The sequence below is a fragment of the Lacerta agilis genome, chromosome 3 (assembly GCF_009819535.1).
Source record: "Lacerta agilis isolate rLacAgi1 chromosome 3, rLacAgi1.pri, whole genome shotgun sequence".
Classification (NCBI taxonomy): Eukaryota; Metazoa; Chordata; class Lepidosauria; order Squamata; family Lacertidae; genus Lacerta; species Lacerta agilis.
This window is the reverse complement of record NC_046314.1, coordinates 113,741,982-113,759,089: the sequence shown is the minus strand read 5'-3', so window position 1 is coordinate 113,759,089 and position 17,108 is coordinate 113,741,982. Positions and strand designations below refer to the sequence as shown.

Here is a 17,108-nt window from a genome sequence, read left to right as displayed (position 1 = left end):
CTCTGGTTCGCCAGAAGCGGCTTAGTCATGCTGGCCACATGACCCGGAAGCTGTACACCGGCTCCCTCGGCCAGTAAAGCGAGATGAGTGCCGCAACCCCAGAGTTGTCCGCAACTGGACGTAATGGTCAGGGGTCCCTTTACCTTTAAGGTGCTACTGGAAAGAATTTTTTAATTTTTTATTTTGTTTCGACTACGGCAGACCAACACGGCTACCTACCTGTAACGAGTTCCAAGGCGTTCGGCAACCAAGGTACGACCGTAAATGGAATTAAGGAACAAATATACAGGCCTGGTTCACATGCTCTTCCCCCAGAGTTTTGTTGGAAGTTGGGGGTGAGGGGGAGAACAGCAGGAATCAGGCCTCAAACCCTTCAAGGCCTCAACACAGCACGTCTCTTTCGCTCACAACATATCACATGTGGCAGAAAGCACAGCCGGCTCCCTCCTTCAAGGAGGGCTGCAGGCTGGTTGTAACTGATGCAACCAAACCACAGTTCATTTTGCAGACAGTCCAAGCCTGCGACAGGCCAGTCCGCAATTGATTCTGATGGTTTATCAATTACATGCTATTACAGTCTTGCCCAAGGGGCTATCTGTGATTTAAGTGCTCTTCCTAACAAAGGCAGTCAGCTATGACAAAGCCTTTGAAAGACACCCAGTCTGTGCACTATCAGACTCCAAATAAAAAGGATGCCAGGAAACCTGGAGTCAAAGACTTTAAAAACCCCGAGATAGTAGGAGCGGGAACATATCTCAAAGCTCCATACGGTCCAAACGTTTTCACGACCACTGCTTATAGCTACGCAGACCTCATACTGAGACCTGCGGGCTATGGGGGGGGCGGTTTGAAAATTGAATAAATAATCATAATACTCTGCCCCAGCCCAAATCATAAAATAATCTGCCGAATGCTCACACGACATTCGCTGCGAATTCTAAGTGCCCGTGCACACAGGTCAGAGAGGTGCCTGCAATACTGAGCTGGATGGACCAATGGTCTGGGCTTGATAAAAGGGAGGTTCCCATCGTTTTCTGGAGGGTAGGACTCGAACCCATGGCTTCAAGTTGCAAGAAAGGAGATTCCGACTCAACACCAGGAAGAACTTTCTGACGGTGGAAGGGTCTCCCTCGGGAGCTTGTGGTTTCTCCTTCCTCGGAGGTTTTTAAGCAGAGGTTGGATGGCCATCTGTCATGGATGCTTTAGCTGGGATTCCAGTATTGCAGGGGGTTGGACTGGATGACCCTCAGGGTCCCTTCCAACCAGTGTTTGAAATCAGTCGGGTGCATTTTGCATCTAGCACACGTCAATTGCATCCATGTTGCATCTTGTTTCATGGTGCACCAGAAATAATTTGGTGCTAACATAATTTGGTGCTAAATGCCCAAAAGACAGTGGAAATGGTAACTGATTTTAGAAGGCAATCTTCCGTCCTGCCGCCACTTTCCATCCTTGGCAACATATTTGTTGTAGTAGAGTCCTTTAAGTTCCTGGGCTCTATGGTTTCTCAAAACTTAAACTGGTCAGGCAACATCAATTTGTTGTTCAGTTGTTCAGTCGTGTCCGAATCTCCGTGACCCCATGGACCAGAGCAACATCAATAGTATTATTAAAAAGGTCCACCAGAGGTTGTATTTCCTGTGTCAACTAAGGAAATTTAAATTGCCCCAGGAAGTGTTGATCCAATTTTACAGAGGCATCATTGAAACTGTTCTCTGTAATTCTATTACTGCTTGGTATGGCACAGCCTCCAAGATGGACAAGAAAAGGCTCCAACGAGCAGTAAGAATTGCAGAAAGCGTAATTGGTGCCAGCTTGCCTTCAATAGAGACACTCTATGCTACCCGAGTTAGGAAGAGAGCAGAGGGAATTGTCGCAGATCCTTTGCATCCCGGTCATCATCTGTTTGACTTACTTCCATCTGGATGTCGCTACAGGACTTTATACACAAAAACGGCTAGGCACAGGAACAGTTTTTTCCCTTGTGCCATTAAATTGTTGAATTTGTAGTTGTGTAGCGGAAGGAGAGGCCAGTTATGGGTGAGGTTTCTTTGCTGTGTCGTTGTATTGTGAGTGTAACAGTGTTTGTATAAGGTATGTTTACACTGCAATGTAGCCGAAGCAAAATTCCAAGTATGTTGGAAAATGTACTTGGCCAATAAATTATTCCTATTCCTATGTCCAATTGTGACCACGTGGAGATCTCCCGAGATCGAATGGCCATCTGTCATGGATGCTTTAGTTGAGATTCCTGCATTGCAGGGGGTTGGACCAGATGACCCTTGGGTTCCCTTCCAGCTCTACAATTCTACGCTCCTAGGTGTTTCCTACCCACATGCACCAGTTCATATTCCTGTTTTTCGATCGCAAATGCCTATGAGGAGAGGATGGGGGTCATACAAGCTGGCCCCTCTTCCAACCCCTATAAATTTATTAGAACTTTGACACAGAGCCAACGCACAGAGGCTACACATATGTAATATGTCCCCTGAAAATATGAAGGGTACAGAGTGAAGGCACAAGGAAGGGGAGCCATAGGGAACAATCCTGACCTGTTTGGGCTGCCTGCAGACACCATACACTGCACTCCTGCAAGTAGTTACTGCGGAAACACAAGGGTCGCTACCCAGATATCTTCACTGATGGAAAGGGGGGGGAAACCAATCACGTTATTGGGGTGGGGGTGGGGTTAAGCAGAAAAGATCTCAAAATTCAGGTGGCGAGTACGGGCCCTTCTCCTGGAATCTGGTGTCAAGACACGCCGTTGCATGTGAGGAAGCCCCTATTCCCCCCACCCCGAGGTGCAGTTCCCAGAGTCAATCTCTCTTCCCAGAGAACACTGGGAATAGTAGTTCTGTGAAGGGGAACAGAGTTGTCGCCTAACAACTCTCAGCAAAACTACACTTCCCAAGATTCTTGGGGAGGGGGATTTCTTTTCATTTTCTTTTTCCTTTCTTTTTTTCATCACTTTTCGTTATGTAAAACAGATACAGATAGAAAGACAACGGAATGTTGATCTGGTTGTTAAGACGTTTTGTAATGTTATGTATTGTTAAGGATGGTTGACTGTAGCGAATGGCGAATTGCTGTTTTGGTCATTGTTGATTGTTATGTTATTGTTGAGTGGTATATAAAGGCTTGGGGGGGGGGAAGACTCCTTCCTCAAGAGGCAGTTTGCACAAAGGCAGAATCCTGCATTTCCTGGGCTGGGCAGGCTGGGCAACTGAAGAGCACTGCATGACACGTTTGCTTATGGGGGGAAAAAAACCGAGGTGGCGATGTGACCCCAGGACCCGGCATCCCGATGGGAAAGAATCCCTCTCCTTCTTACAATGCGAGCCTCTGCCACAAAAACAACAACATCCCCTGTGGTTTCTCAGATCCGCGTTGGAGCTATTCGGGCTGTTTGCTCAGAATCCGGGACGGGTGCCAGCGTTCAAAGCACACAACCTGCCTTGTGATCCTGATAGGGGAGTGTGAACTTTGCCCCCGCGCCGAAGCGAGTGGGCTTAGTTCACGGAAGCGAAAGTTGCAGCGCGAAAACACGGCCGCCCACCCCAAAAGCCGTGGATCCTAATTGCACATTCCCCTGCTGCTCCCCGAGATTCCCATGTCCGACAGCCTCGTTCTTGTGGTTTTCTACCAGCCAGGCAGAAGCCAAATGGTGTTTAGTCTGTGCTGGTTTCCACCGTCTTCGCTGCAGGGAAGTGGCAGGGACGCAATGGACTTCCCATCAATTTCCAATCCAGCAGCGAGGAGCTGAGTCAATGAAATCGAGAAGCTCCAAGTTCAAGTCCGCAGAAGTCCTGATCCTGCCTGCAAATTGCTTCTAGGGACCACATGGAAGGTCCCCCCCCCCCAGCTCCTCCAGTTTTCTACCTCGCTCCTTCTCTCCTTCCCGGTAGAATCCGGACACCCTCGTCGGCAACGAACAGAATAGATGCTGGCAGCTTATATGAACGGAACGAGAAGAGCAAAAGACACCAATGCTGCCAGAATATAATAATGTTGGGGGGCTCAAAGTTTTGCAACACGAAGGGGCTTTGGCCCCCAGCCTGTGTGGCCTGCCACAAACAGTGGATCTTGCCTCAGGAGCCATTCTAGGGGCTCCTAACCCTGGCTGGTTAATCAGGTCTTCTGAAAGACGGCCACGTTCCAACTATAGCTGTTTTTATAAATACGAACTTCCAAGATGGAGCAGGAGGAAGCAAGCTTGCTCCGTCTTCATAGAATCATAGAATCCTAGAGTTGGAAGAGACCACAAGGGCCATCCAGTCCAACCCCCTGCCAAGCAGGAAACACCATCAAAGCATTCCTGACAGATGGCTGTCAAGCCTCCGCTTAAAGACCTCCAAAGAAGGAGACTCCACCACACTCCTTGGCAGCAAATTCCACTGTCAAACAGCTCTTACTGTCAGGAAGTTCTTCCTAATGTTTAGGTGGAATCTTCTTTCTTGTAGTTTGAATCCATTGCTCCGTGTCCGCTTCTCTGGAGCAGCAGAAAACAACCTTTCTCCCTCCTCTATATGACATCCTTTGATATATTTGAACATGGCTATCATATCACCCCTTAACCTTCTCTTCTCCAGGCTAAACATACCCAGCTCCCTAAGCCGTTCCTCATAAGGCATCGTTTCCAGGCCTTGGACCATTTTGGTTGCCCTCTTCTGGGCAGCTTGTCAGTATCCTTCTTGAACTGTGGTGCCCAGAACTGGACACAGTATTCCAGGTGAGGTCTGACCAGAGCAGAATATATTGGTACTATTACCTCCCTTGATCTAGACGCTATACTCCTATTGATGCAGCCCAGAATTGTATTGGCTTTTTTAGCTTCTGCATCACACTGTTGACTCATGTCAAGTTTGTGGTCTACCAAGACTCCTAGATCCTTTTCACATGTACTGCTCTTCCATGTGACAGCCCTTGAAATATCTGAAGATGGCTCTCATATCTCCTCTCAGTCTCCTCTTTCACAGGCAAAACATACCCATCTCCTTCAACTGTTCCTCATCAGGCTTGGCTTCCAGACCCCTGATCATCTTGGTTGCCGTCCTCTGCACACGTTCCAGCTTGTCAACATCCTTCTTAAACCGTGGTGCCCAGAACTGGACACCAGGTGTGGTCTGATCAAGGCAGAATAGAGTGGGACTATGACTTCCCTTGATCTGGACACCAGACTTCTGTTGATGCAGCCTAGAATAGCGTTAGATTTTTTAGCTGCTGCATCACACTGCTGGCTCATGTTGAGCTTGTGGTCCACCAAGACCCCTAGGTCCTTTCCACATGTACTGCTAGCAATCCAGGTGTCCCCGATCCTATATTTATGCATCTGGTTCTTCCTGCCTAACCGCAGAACCTGACATTCAAACTCATTTTGTTAGGAAATATTTTCCGTAAGCGGAATCCTGCACATTTTGCAGTTTCCCCAGTGCTTCTGCAGAATTGCACCACGCACGTGAGCTTGATTACAGCCCTGCTTTCCATCTCTGCTACTAGAGATACGCGTCATACATGCCTTCAGCTAACCAAACAGCTACTTAAGGAGAGCTGAAACAGCATTAGTAATGCGGCAGCACAGCTCAGACACAGCCACACCAGAATCTGGAATTTCACCTGCTCTCTGGGATTTATCACTCCGCAAAGCAGCATCTCAGGGCTGGAGTTTGCATCGTATGTGTGATTTCGTGAGAAGGAACCGGTTCACAACCATCCATAACTAGCGGAAGCAAATTCCTGCATTGCAGGGGGCTGGATGCGATTACCCTTCCAAGTCTATAATTCTATGATTCCATGAATTCAGATGCACAAGTGAAATCCTATACCCTATACACCTCGGGTTACATACGCTTCAGGTTATACATGCTTCAGGTTACATACTCCGCTAACCCAGAAATAACGCTTCAGGTTAAGAATTTTGCTTCAGGATAAGAACAGAAATCGTGCTCTGGCGGCACAGCGGCAGGTCCCATTAGCTAAAGTGGTGCTTCAGGTTAAGAACGGACCTCCGGAACGAATTAAGGACGTAACCAGAGGAGCCACTGTACTCAGAAGCAGAGCCCGCTGACTTCAATGGGGCTTACTCCCTGGTAAGTGGGTATAAAATTGTAGCCTCGGGGAATCTTCTTCGGCCAAGATTGAGAAAGGATCTCCTCCCCAGGCTTCAAGGGAAAACATCTTCCATTTGCAAGAAGTGCGCACAGACATGTGTGTAACAGATATTCTCCCGAGAGAAAGGGGTATGGATGTTTTCTAGGGGACCGGTCAATAAGAGGTCAGAGATTAAGGAAAACTAATACAAGCTCTTTGACATATTGCGGAGGGAGCTTATTGAATCAAGGCCTTGGTGGGTTACAGTAGAGAACCCTCAAGAGCCCGTGACTCTAAGCCACATGTCTGTCGCATTATTGATCGTTGCAAGCCGCTCTTAAGGGGCTTTTATGGCTGAAGGGCAGAGGGAGAAACACGCCAGCCCGCCAGTCAAATGAATAAAACAAAATAGCAGGCCGAATCTCATGCCTGACCACCTGATGGGAGTCGTGGTCCAACAGCAGCAGCCTGCCTAGAGCTTCGAGATGTTTTGGACTCCCATGGAAGCTGTGGTCCGAAACATCACGAAAGCGCCAAAGCTGGGGCAAAGCTGAGCTGGTTTTCATTCTCACAGAATGGCATCTCAACATTTAGCAACCCTCTTCGCCCCAACGTCCAGAAACAACACCCGTCGCCTTCCAATCAGGACCTATTAATTTCCCTGGCTTCCCCCACTAGCCAGAAGAGCAAATTTGCTTCAACGTCTGAATACATTCCCTTCTAACAAGATGACATTTGAGCCTGCCCCAAATCTAGCTGTCACATTGAAAACAGTCATATTTTATGCCCGGAGGGGGGGGGGGAGAGAAGAAGAAAAAAAACCAGACAAGTTTTGAGCAACTCCCCACACTGCGGTTGGAAATATGAGTTGAGGAGCAGGGAGGAGCGGCCATTTTTACAGCAGCAATATTATTTCAACCACGTTTTCAGAAATGTAGATAAGCATGACGGAAATACGTGTTTGGAGGGGTTGCTAGGCTGGAAGCGGCCAAGTCAGATCAACCAGCTCCCCGCGCCAACCGGCAAAAAATAAAAATAAATATGAAGTAAAAACCAGTCTCCTGTATCTGCCACACAAAAATACAGAAGAAAAGAAATCGCACCAGCAGCAAACCAATTAAACCAGCAGCATCACACTCTCGTTTCTCCTTCCCCCTAAGGAAAAATAAAAGATTTACCTGGCATCTCCTTTCGAAAGGTTACTGTTCACGGGATAAAGGATAACTTTGTTTTCGTCCACATCCACCACGCATTTCGTATGCAGGTCTATTTCTATTAGAAAGAAAAAGAGGGGAAGGAGAGAGAACGTCAAAAACCTGCCTTAAAATTTGAGGCGCAGCTTGAATATTTCTGCCGAGCTTCCCAATTCACCCCAACGCTTGAAAGTCAGGTTAAAGAATCGGCTAGTTTTGCGCTGCCGTTATTCAGTCGCTTGATAACCTACAACACACGCCATAATTATTAATCGCGACAGTCAACGGCGCCCTTCTGTGCAGTTACGTTCAAAAGTTGTATGTCCCTATCCTATTTTTGTTTTCGTAAAAATAATAAAAATCATTAAAAATTGTATACCGTATTCTGTATTATTATTTTTTATGTTAAGTTTGACTAGTGTATGTTTATGTGTTGTAAATAAACTCAATAAACTAAAAAAAAAAAATGTATACCGTATATACTCAAGTATAAGCCGTCCCAAAAAAAACTGGGAAGCCAGATCGCCACACCACAAACCGTCGATGGAGGAACGAGCAGCCTGAAAGCAGCCCTTTCGGGCCGCCTGTCCCTCCGCCACTGCCACCCGCTTCACTTGAGTATAAGCCATGGACAGGGGCGTAGCAAGGGGGGGCGAGGGGGCGGGCTGCCCCGTGTTCCATAATGGAGGGGGTGATAAATGATCAAGGAACAATTTTGTTTGAATTTTTTTTTTGATTTTTTTTTTAAAATGCCTGCTCCGAAGGTCTTATCTTACTATACTAGGGATTATATAGCTATATATGAAATTTCATGCATATCGGTTAATATCTTGACCCTCCTCCACCAAAATAGCTGTTCACTTGGCTGTTTTCCTATGTCGTGAAGGCTGAAATTTCAGTTCAATGGAGCACTTACTGTTCCCAACCCTAACCCTGTGGAAAGCCATCTAATTAGACTAATTTGATTTTGAGATGTTTTTAGGAGGTAATTTAATTATTGTTTGATTTTATACCAATGTTATGTATCTGATGTTAGCCACCCTGAGCCCAACTTCGGCCGGGGAGGGTAGGATATAAATAAAAGTTTTTTTTATTACTTGTTATTATTCCTTTGTAAGAAAATATGAAATAATGTAAAACCATTTGGGGGGGGGGAATCAATGGGAGTGTTGACAAGAAATTTTCTGCACCGGGTACCACCTGCCTCAGGGGGGGGGGACAACATTTTTTTTGCCCCCGGGTACCAATTTACCTTGTTACGCCCCTGGCCATGGGGGGCTTTTTCAGCATAAAAAAATGTGCTGGGAAAGTCGGCTTATACTCGAGTATATACGGTATGTCTATCTACATGTTTGATTTCTCTCTGAAGCTATTATGATTATATCTGTTTTATAGAACATGAAGGCTGCAGTGACTCCTATGTGACTTTTGTTGTGATTCTGCTGCATGGCTTATTTTGTTTGGTTAACAGAGTTTCATAGGCCGCAATTGTTTTAACGATGACTTATAAATGTTTCACAGATGACTTGCAACCTATTCTGTGTAATTTATGCTGCATTTGTAATGTTCGGGGTTGTTACTGCTATTTATCTTTTGTAAGCCGCTGTGTGATTCATTTGAAGGAAAACATGGCAAATCAAACAGAAAAACAGGTGAAACTTGAAAAAATTGGAATATCGTGGAAAAGTTCATTTAGGTAAGCAATTGATTTCATTAGCTACTAGAGTTTAATATATGAGATAGACTCAAGATATGCAAAGCGCGATATGTCAAGGCTTTGTTTGTTATAATTGTGATGATTTTGGCGCTCAGCTGATGAAAACCCCAAAGTTGAAATTGTTAATTTGGGGTTCTCATCAGCTGTACACCATAATCATCACAATTATGACAAATAAAGGCTTGACATATCTCGCTTTGCATGTCATGAGTCTACCTCATATATTAGTTTCACCTTTTAAGTTGAATTACTCAAAGAAATGAACCTTTCCACGACATTCAAATTTTTCGAGTTTCACCTGTATAGTGAATCAAATCAGACGAAAATGTCTTCCATAAGCCGGCGTTCATTCACTGGTCCTCCTGCCGATGCGTTCTAAAATAAATCTTTCCATACAGATTTTTAGCCCCTTGGGTCCTGTTCGCTCCCCGGCCCTCCAAAGAGGGTGGATTTGATTTAAATCAAACTGATTTAAATCACGATTTAAATCACTAATCAGTAAAGCTCAGGGTGGATTTAAATTTTTTAAAAAAACTGATTTAAATAAAAAAAATCCAATTTAAATTTTTAAAAAATCGGATTTTTTTATTTAAATCCACCCTGAGCCTTACTGACTAGTGATTTAAATCGTGATTTATTTTTTCTTTTTTCCATATTCTTTTTATTCAGTTTCACAAATATACAATATATTTACAGTTCATTACATATTAATCATTCAGTATTTTGGCCTCTCCAGGCCTGGACTTCCATCAATCCTTCCGTCTGGTTTCAACAATACAAATTCCTTTGTTTTTATATTTATTCCATAAATTATTGCTTTAATCTTCATGTCTAAGATAATTAATGTTTATTTCATCATACAATAATATTTATTTTTTACTACAAAGCTTCCTGTAGTCCTACTAACGTATTCAATTGTGTATATTTCTTTAAATGAGTTGCAAATTTTTTCCAATCCTCGATGAATTTTTGGTCTCGCTGTTCTCTGACTCTCCCTGTCATTTTATCTAGCTCCGCATAATTTATCATTTTCAAAATCCATTCCTCTTTCGTCGGCAGTATTTCCTGTTTCCAATTTTGGGCCAATAGGATTCTGGCTGCTGTTCCCATGTATTGGAATCGTGATTTAAATCAGTTTGATTTAAATCAAATCCACGCTGCCTCCAACCCACTGGCGCAAACTAAGGGCCTTACTCTGGCTGCTCACCCACATTGTCGCAGCTGCATGTTGGTCCATCTCCAGCTTCGCACTTGGCCACGGAAGCTGCCGGGTCGTTCCAGCAGCGTCCCCCCAGTTTTACAGAGACGCCACCAGGAAAAGACTTGCGGAGCTATTTGCAGCTGGCAAACGAGCCCCAGAGGTTGGCACAGCGGGCAGGAAGAGGGGCAAGGGGCTGCCATGCAGCTGCTTAGCCAGATATTGGCCCAAGGCGAGCGAGGAGGCAGCAAAGCAGGCCTCAGTGCCACACGGGCGTAAAAGAAGCCTAAGTCCATACACACCAAGACTCTTGAAAATTTAAGCGTTTCTGGATAAGACTCTTACAGAACAACTGCAACATGGTGACTCCCTCAGGTCCCTTCCGACTCTACAGTTCCGTGATTCTACGAAAAATGCATGCAATTTATTCCTAATATATTTTCTACGAACTTCTGGCTGCTGCCCGAGCCTCCGTTCCCACGGATGAAGGTTGGTTTAACGAAGCCACGCTGAAAAAGCAAAATCACACTTGGAAGCTCAACGTTGGCCACCGAAAGGAAGACCTGCCAACGTTTCCAAGGGAGTCTCTGGCTTTTTACGAGCCTCCAGGTGGGCTGCAGCCGAACAGCAGGTGCAATGCAGAAGAGCAACATGTTTGGGACTACAATTCCCATCAAGCCTCAGCAAGCACAAGGGGAGGGGTCGTAGTCCAAGATGTATGGGGGGCTGGTCGGAAGACAGATTAGAGAGAAAGGTGTTGCAGAAGATCGTGTCCAACTCTACTCTACGTCTTTGCACAAGAAACCAGAGCAGGTGCCTCCATTTCACTCCCATTGTTTGAAGACCTCGCTGCTAATAAATAATAATAATAATAATAATAATAATAATAATAATAATAATTTATTATTTATACCCCGCCCATCTGGCCAGGTTTCCCCAGCCACTCTGGGCGGCTTCCAACAAAATATTAAAAAATACATTAAAACATCAGTCATTAAAAACTTCCCTAAACAGGGCTGCCTTTAGATGTCTTCTAAAAGTCAGATAGCTGTTTATTTCCTTGACATCTGATGGGAGGGCATTCCACAGGGAGGGCGCCACCACCAAGCAGGCCCTGTGCCTGGTTCCCTGTAACCTCACTTCTCGCAAGGAGGGAACCACCAGAAGGCCCTCGGAGCTGAACCTCAGTGTCCAGGCTGAATGATGTGGGTGGAGACGCTCCTTCAGGTCTACTGGGCCGAGGCCGTTTAGGGCTTTAAAGGTCAGCAGCAACACTTTGGATTGTTCTAGGAAATGTACTGGGAGCCAATGTACCATATTTTCAGGCGTATAAGACGACTGGGCATATAAGACGACCCCCAACTTTTCCAGTTAAAATATAGAGTTGGAGATATACTCAACCGCAGATTCTCCACCCGGCGTATAAGACGACCCCCGACGTTTGAGAAGATTTTCCTGGATTAAAAAGTAGTCTTATACGCCGGGAGGTCTTTGAGGACCGGTGTTATGCGGTCTTAATATGTGCTGTCTTGATCTAGTCCAGGGGGATGATGTTCCATTAAGTCAATTGCACCCAGACTGAACAGCTGAAGACCCCCCCATCCCCGCCTCTCTCTCCCTAAATAAAAACTGCTCTGCTTTATCAACAGAGCAGTGTGGGAACGGACTGAACTCAATCACATGGAACTGACAGGAGTGGATTTGATCAGACCTGACACGGGGCAGCGGTTAGGCTAGGGCTGGAAAAACCAGAGTTCAAATCCCCGCTCGGCTACAAACATCACTGAGTGACCCTAGGTCAATCATACCCTTTCGGTCTACTCTAGCAAGGTGCAGGCCTGTAAGGAGAAAATGGGGGGTGGAATCATAGAATCACAGACTCACAGAGCTGGACATGAACCACCTGGAGTTCTCTGCGGGAAAAGGCAAGATGCAATGAAATAAATATTGAATATTTCTTCTTTCGCGATTCCCAAACCGGTCACCGGGCCAACCATTAACTCTCCCAACGGTTTGACTTCACACCCCAAAAAAGGTATACTCCTCCATTGTCTCCCAAGAGACAGACAGGTGCCAACACATAAAAGCGGTAAATCAATTCTGTGAGCTCGCTTCAAGGTGTTTTATGGGAAGCAATCCACAAATGGAATCGAACAAGCAAACGGATGGATTCCGTCACTGTCCCCAACACTTGCCCATCACGCCCATAGAGCAGGGTCTCCTATTCCTCTCTCCCACCCATCCAACCAACCAATGCCACTGTGACAGTTTCAGCTTTCCAGTGGGTCCGTGCCTCTTCCTTTCCCTGCTGCGCTGAAGGTATCGCAACACCAAGACGACAAATTCAGGGTGACAAGGCCTCGGGGGCGTAGCCAGTCCACGGGCCAGTGGGGGTGTGGAGGCAGATGGAAAACAGGGCGAGACATCTCTGAAATACCAGGCTATGCACCAAGGATAAGGCAGCGCAACACTTTATTGGGTTTTCTCTGGGAAATGCAAATAGGTTTTATTTCCACTTCTGAGTGTCCCTTTGAAGTGCGCACCTGCTATGGCGGTTAATCTACTACTGCCTTCCCTCCCACCTCCAATCTGTCACTAATTGGGATTTTTAAGTCGCTAGGCTGTAAGCTTTCAAATGCAGAAGGTGAGGAACATGCTACACACTGTTCTACTGCAAAGGCATTGGGGGCGGGGGGGGCGGGGAGAGAAATCCCAATATTTCAAATGCCCAAGCACCTATGACGCATGGTGCTAGTCCCCATGAATTCGGATCCCTCTTGAGGCTGGCTCCCAAAAAGAAATTGGATTCCTGGAACTAACCCCACTCCCAATCTGCCTTACGGAGGTAGCATTGGCGTCGTGAAGGAGGCTTTCTGATAGAAAGGGGTTTGGGTTCCTTTATAAGGTAACCTGGCCACGAGAAAAGCGAGAATTTGTAGATAAGGAATATCTCAGGAAGGGGGAAAGGGTTGGGGAGAGGAGAGGAGGGGGCTACCATGGGTCCTAAAAGGAGCTATTCTTTCGCTTGAAAGAAAATTCCACCCCGAGATAATTATCGGCTTGCTATGTTTGGAAAAAGCCGCGGGTGTCAAATTCCCATCACCACCTTGGGAAATATTCGCTACAGGTGAAGCCTAGAGATTTAGTCCACACAGGAAATGAAGGCCCCTTCCCATTCAAAGGACACAACAAGGTCAGAAGAAACTCCGGAAGATCCTACATAGGAGGTTGCCGGTTTGGGATGAGACTGCAGAAAGTGGAGGTTTTTCCCCCAAGTCCCTGAACATCTAGTAAGTGAGAGATACTCCTTCGGTACCTTCGATCTTCCGTAATTGTATGGCCATTTATAAAACATTGAGATTTAGCCATTTCATTCCAGGAAGAGTCCTTAACATGCATTTCAAAATGCCTCTCACAAAAGCCACAGTGCCGTTCATTACCCGAGAACCATTTTTAATTTCGAGAGAGGCGCAATTTCCCATAATCTGGCGAGTTCCGGCTCCTAACGTCAGCGTAGCGGCATGCAAAACCCGACAGATTTTTCTGATGCGGATGCCTTCAAGCACGGGGCAAAAGGCTAAGTCTGCCGGGGATGGGGATATGGACACCCTCCAAACCCCGTTTGTGAATAAGCAAAAACTATACTGACAGCCTGCTACGCTGGCTGCCTACAGACAGATGCTGTTGCTCCCCGGCAATCTGCTCGACACAGCTTACAGCGGTACCTCGTGTTACGGACAGGATCCGTTCCGGAGGCCCGTCCGTAACGTGAAATGCCCGCAACTCGAAGCACCGCGTCTGCGCAGGCGCGATTTGGCACTTCTGAGCATGTGCGAAGTGCGATTTAGCGCTTCTGCGCATGCGACGAAACCCGGAAGTAACCCATTCTGGTAGTTCCGGGTTGCCGCGGGACGCAAGGCGAAAACACGCAACCCAAAGCAGATGCAACATGAAGTATGACTGTATTTCAAGCTGGCATCCTGCAGTCTGGGGTGGCCTGCCTTTCGAAGGGCGAGGCATTCCCCCCAACTCCATCCTCGCCTCTCCACTTGTGGCAAGTACCAGCAGGGCTGGTGGCGATGCCCAACAGTGTATATTGCGCTGCCAGAATGTGGCATCAGTCCTCCATGTCCCGTGGATTAGACTAAAACAGGCACGTCCAACAGGTAGATCATGGGGTGTTCCTGGTAGATCCTGGTTGACCTCTGGCCCCTCAGTGATCTCCCTACAAAAAAAACCAACCACCCTCCCCCCCAAAAAAACCCCAACTTTGGCTTCCTAAAAAAAGCTTTAGAAAGCTCAAGCTCCACAACTTTGGCGACTGGGTAGATCACTGCCAGTCTTTTTACGACAATGAGTAGATCACTGCCAGTTTTTATATATATATATATATATACTGTGAGTAGATCACAGTCTATTGGGAGTTGGACGTCCCTGGACTAGAACATTACATGCAATTACTATTGAAATTAAACAAAGTACAGAAGCACAGAAAATGAGTACGTGTAAAGAGAAGGCTGCAACTGTGAAACTAGAACGGATGCTGTCGAACTTTCCCCCCTTGGGGAAGACTTCATCAGTTTGTTGGCTGGAGAGCCCCTGCGATTACAGTCAAAATTTCTCTGTACTAAGTAAGGTTTCAGGATTGCCTCCTAAGGTCCAGACACCCTCTGCCAGTTTGGCCTGACTGCTGCCATGCACAAAATGAAAGGTCCACTATAAAGTATCCCATGCTCTCGTGTAGCTGTACAGTGCCGAAAAACCATCCCAGCGTTAGAAACTCACATGTATAAACCAGGCGGCAAATGGCTCCTTGAACCAAGGTTGCGGTCGCCAAAAAAAGTATGTCTAGTTACCGTTTTGGGGCAAGACGGCTCAAAAGTCTTCTTTTTCAAATGATGGACTGACTGTGATTATGAGTTAAACATTTGGCTGGTTCAGATGACAACCTTGAGCTAGGTTAAGAGATCAGAGATCTTAAAGAAGGAAAGGCAGTGACGCAGACCATTCATAATGTAGGAATATTATTCACAACTGGGAGCAAGGCAATGGGGTGGATGGAAGGGAAGAGAAGTGACAACAATGAACTATGACGCTGTTCTCCGCTCCTGCTCAGGCTGCACAGAAAAAGCCATTTGGTTCCTGAAATCCGTTCTGATTGTGCAGGTAAAATATAACTGATAGAATTCTACAGGATGGGGCATTAGTTCGTGAAAACAGTCGAGATCCAACGATCCCCAGATGGTGAGGGTGTCAGGCGCCATCCCAGCGCCCAGGGATCTTCACTTGGTCACAAGTGGTCGAAAGCCGGGTGCAAAATTTCGGACACTCATCACAAATGGTGGACAGATTGCATTTCGTCTGGTCAGTCTGCCAGTCTGGCTACCGACCTAAAGAAGACGGCAGAAATTCCTGCAAGAGAAGGCTATCCGAGGGCTGTGCTCTACCTCGACATCTGATTCTGCAGGCAATAATGAGAGCCAGTGTGGTGTAGTGGTTAAGAGTGGTGGACTTGTAAACTGGGGAACTGGGTTCGCGTCCCCGCTCCTCCACATGCAGCTGCTGGGTGACCTTGGGCTAGTCACACTTCTCTCTGAAGTCTCTCAGCCCCACTCACCTCACAGAGTGTTTGTTGTGGGGGGGGGGGAAGGGAAAGGAGAATGTTAGCTGCTTTGAGACTCCTTCGGGTAGTGATAAAGCGGGATATCAAATCCAAACTCCTCTTCTTCTTCTTCTTCTGAATACCAGTTGCTGGAAACCGCAGGAAAGGAGAAGGCTCTCATGCACGGATCCTGCTCGTGGGTTCCCCACAGGAATCCAGCTGGCCGCTGTGAGGACAGGATGCCGGACTAGATGGGCCTCTGGCCTGATCCAGCAAGCTCTCCTTAGAAGTCCAATCTTCCCATGAAACATACACTCTTCAGCCAGCCTCTGAGGAGCCTCAGGATTCCCAAGACTGAAAACCACAGAGATTGAACATTTGGGTCAAATTTGGCCTGGCAGCCAATTCTTGAAGATCAGTTCCCCCCACAGAGGTTTATTATTATTTATTCTTGATTTCTGGAATTAAATCCCTCTGCTTCGAGCAAACGGGTGCCAGTTGGCATCCCAAAAAGAGAGAGAGAGAGATTCTAAAGCAGCATCACCGGTTAGGGAAATCAAGTAACACGAGACGACCACATCTCCAATCCATTTCTCCCACCAACACATGCTGTTTTCCAAGTGCCTTTGCTGAGTGAAAATTGAACTGACTCCACGGCGGATGGCGGGGAAAGGAGAGAAAACAGAAAGCCACAGCTTTGCATGGAAGAAGCTGCAGAAAGCACCAACCAGGGGCACAATCTGGTGGAAATTTCTGCCGCCTAAGCTGCATTCGGATGAAGGGAAGCTGTGCGAGAACAGTGCTGTTCTTCAATGCAGCTCGCCCAGATGTTGCCCTTTGGATTGTGCCCAAAGTCAATAAATGTGGCTCGAAGGATCACTCCTGAAGTGCCAGAGACTTGCAGCACAATCCCTTTTGTGTTGCTCAACCACAGTTCCCATCATCCTTAGCCAATGGCCATTCTGGTTGGACAGATATTATAATAATAATAATAATAATAATAATAATAATAATAATAATAATAATAATAATAATAATTTTATTATTTGAGAGCCAGTGTGGTGTAGTGGTTAAGAGCGGTAGACTCGTAATCTGGGACACCGGGTTCGTGTCTCCGCTCCTCCACATGCAGCTGCTGGGTGACCTTGGGCTAGTCACACTTCTCTGAAGTCTCTCAGCCCCACTCACCTCACAGAGTGTTTGTTGTGGGGGAGGAAGGGAAAGGAGAATGTGAGCCGCTTTGAGACTCCTTCGGGTAGTGAAAAGCGGGATATCAAATCCAAACTCTTCTTCTCTTCTTCTTCTTCTTCT

The 17,108-nt window shown here is 46.5% G+C and overlaps 1 protein-coding gene across 1 annotated transcript in view; it reads right to left on the bottom strand.

Moving 5' to 3' along the window:
• Nucleotides 1–17,108, bottom strand: part of KIF13B (kinesin family member 13B) — a 172,769-nt gene that overhangs the window by 141,708 nt on the left and 13,953 nt on the right. Inside the window, exon 2 of the mRNA XM_033145167.1 lies at nt 7,266–7,359. Within this exon, the coding sequence (XP_033001058.1) occupies nt 7,266–7,359 (94 nt within the window). The remainder of the gene's footprint in view (nt 1–7,265; nt 7,360–17,108) is intronic.